Here is a 2500-nt window from a genome sequence, read left to right as displayed (position 1 = left end):
GCACGTAGACTGGGAGAAAGGTTTTGAATGAGAGAGAGAGAGAGGTTTTGGAGAGAGAGAGAGAGAGAGAGAGAGAGAGAGAGAGAGAGAGAGAGAGAGAGAGAGAGAGAGAGAGAGAGAGAGAGATAAGATAATGTACACTGGGAAGAAATTTACTTGTAAATATATGAAATTAACCAAAATTATAAGTTTATTACACTGAAAAAAAAGGTTAAACTATTTATCACCTGTATGAAACAAGAAGGGAAAAAAAAAAGCTTTGACACAGGAAGAATATTAGAAATTTTTAAGTGAAGAGCTCAGAGAATGTCTTAATAATAATAATAATAATAATAATAATAATAATAAATAATAATAATAAACAAGAAGAGAGCAGTAATAATAATATAACAGGGAGACGGAGGAGGAGGAGAGGAAGGAGATAATAATAATAACTATAACGAAGAAGAAGAAGAAGAAGAAGAAGAAGAAACAAATTTTAATAATAAAAATAATAACAATTAATAATAATAACATATGTTATCCAATCATACCCAAAACGAAAAAACGACTCACCTCTGATCGGGTATATCGTGCCCAGGGTGCTCCTGCCCCATCAGCGGGCAAAAGGTGCCATTGGTATTGGGTGCCAAAACATCCATGATGGTGACGAGTTTGAGTTTCGAGATTTCAACACAAATTCAAAGTCAGTTTCAACACAAATTCAGTGTCAGTTTCAACACTAATCAATATCAGTTTCAACTGGAATTCAATGTCAGTTCCAACACTAATTCAATATCAGTTTCAGCACTAAATGTCAGTTTCAACAAATTCAATGTCAGTTTGAAACTGCACGATTTTGCAATTATGCGTTTAATATACACTTTCTTCTTCTTTTATTAGAGAAATATACACGTTTTTCTGGGTGTATTATTAAAATATACTGTAGTTATTTCCTGAAGGTTACAAGAAATTTAATTCTTTTCTGTATGCTTTCGAGAAATATAAACTTATTAATGTGTGTATTATTAAAATATAAAATTTTTTCTAAAGGGTTATGAAAATTGCGTCGCTATGTCTGAATGTTTTCGAGAAATATACATTTGTTTCTGTGTATTATTAAAATATACTATTATTTCTGGAGGGTTATAAGGAATGCGTCGCTATTTCTCTGTGATTTCGAAAAATATGCATATAATTTGGCGGGCTTCAGAATATATACACCTATTTTAGTGGGTTACAGAAAAATATACACTATTTTCCTTGTGATTCCAAGCAATACTTTTACTTTTGCGGAGTTACGTTGGAAATATACACCTATTTCGGTTGGTTACAGAATAACACACAATTCTACCTTCGACAAATAAATACTTGTTCCTTTGAGTTTCATTAACTTCCGTATATTGAGGATCTCGGAAAATATACAGCGAAAAATATACTCCTCCTCTAGTGGGTTTATTCAGGCAAAAAATAAACCTTTGCTTCCGATGGATTTTTAGTTTTCTGTAAAAGAAAACGATTGAGATGGCTATTTGTCTGTCCGTCCGCACTTTTTCTGTCCGCCCTCAGATCTTAAAAACTACTGAGGCTAGAGGGCTGCAAATTGTTATGTTAATCATCCACTCCCCAATCATCAAATATAAGAAATAGCAGCCCTCTAGCCTCATTAGTTTTTATTTTATTCAAGGTTAAAGTTAGCTATAATCGTGCTTCTGGCAACGTATAGGATAGAACACCACCAGGCAGTAGTTAAAGTTTCATGGGACGCGGCTCATACAGCATTGTACCGAGACCACCGAAAAATATATCTATTTTAGGTGGCCTTGATCATACGCTGTAGCGGCTGTACGGAAAACTCGATTGCGCCAAAGAAACTTCGGCGCATTTTTTACTTGGTTTTTATTGTGGTGAATTCAACTCCTACTTCGGTAACACCACAACTGAATGATCACTGTCGGCCTTTCTCACTAACCTCTTCAGGTTGTGTGTATTATTACAAGTACATAGTATTTCTTTATCGTTTCTCTACAGCCCAGCAAAACTATGAATGGTGAACTTGTCAAGTTGCATCAGTATTTCACTTAACTATTCCAATAATGTACCACGGGATATATTATATATATATATATATATATATATATATATATATATATATATATATATATATATATATATATATATATATATATATATATATATATATATATGTGTATACATACATACAAAGTGTGTGTATACATACATACATATATAAATACAGTGTGTATCTATATTTACAATATATATTAAATAAATAAATATATATACATTTATACAGACACAATGAAAGATCTATAAAGTACATAAGTATATTCACACGAGTCCCAACCTTCTTCCACAACTTGAAAATAATACATAATATAAGAGAGAGAGAGAGAGAGAGAGAGAGAGAGAGAGAGAGAGAGAGAGAGAGAGAGAGAGAGAGAGAGAGAGAGAGAGAGAGAGAGAGAGAGAGAGACTAACGTCATGCTCGCAAATCCCA

The 2500-nt window shown here is 32.9% G+C and overlaps 1 protein-coding gene across 11 annotated transcripts in view; it reads right to left on the bottom strand.

Moving 5' to 3' along the window:
- Positions 1 to 2500, bottom strand: part of Nt5b (5' nucleotidase B) — a 163202-nt gene that overhangs the window by 66401 nt on the left and 94301 nt on the right. For 4 of the 11 annotated variants that reach the window (XM_067091405.1, XM_067091498.1, XM_067091685.1 and 1 more), the window contains one exon: positions 556 to 935. The exons of 6 other annotated variants lie outside the window; for them this stretch is intronic. In XM_067091405.1, coding sequence (XP_066947506.1) covers positions 556 to 641 — 86 coding nt within the window. In that variant the 5' untranslated portion in view covers positions 642 to 935. Of the gene's footprint in view, positions 1 to 555; positions 972 to 2500 lie in introns of those variants that run through there. One more of the 11 variants, XM_067091593.1, reaches the window with a different exon arrangement.

This window comes from Macrobrachium rosenbergii, chromosome 1 (assembly GCF_040412425.1).
Source record: "Macrobrachium rosenbergii isolate ZJJX-2024 chromosome 1, ASM4041242v1, whole genome shotgun sequence".
In the NCBI taxonomy this organism is placed as follows: Eukaryota; Metazoa; Arthropoda; class Malacostraca; order Decapoda; family Palaemonidae; genus Macrobrachium; species Macrobrachium rosenbergii.
This window is presented reverse-complemented; position numbering and strand designations above follow the sequence as displayed.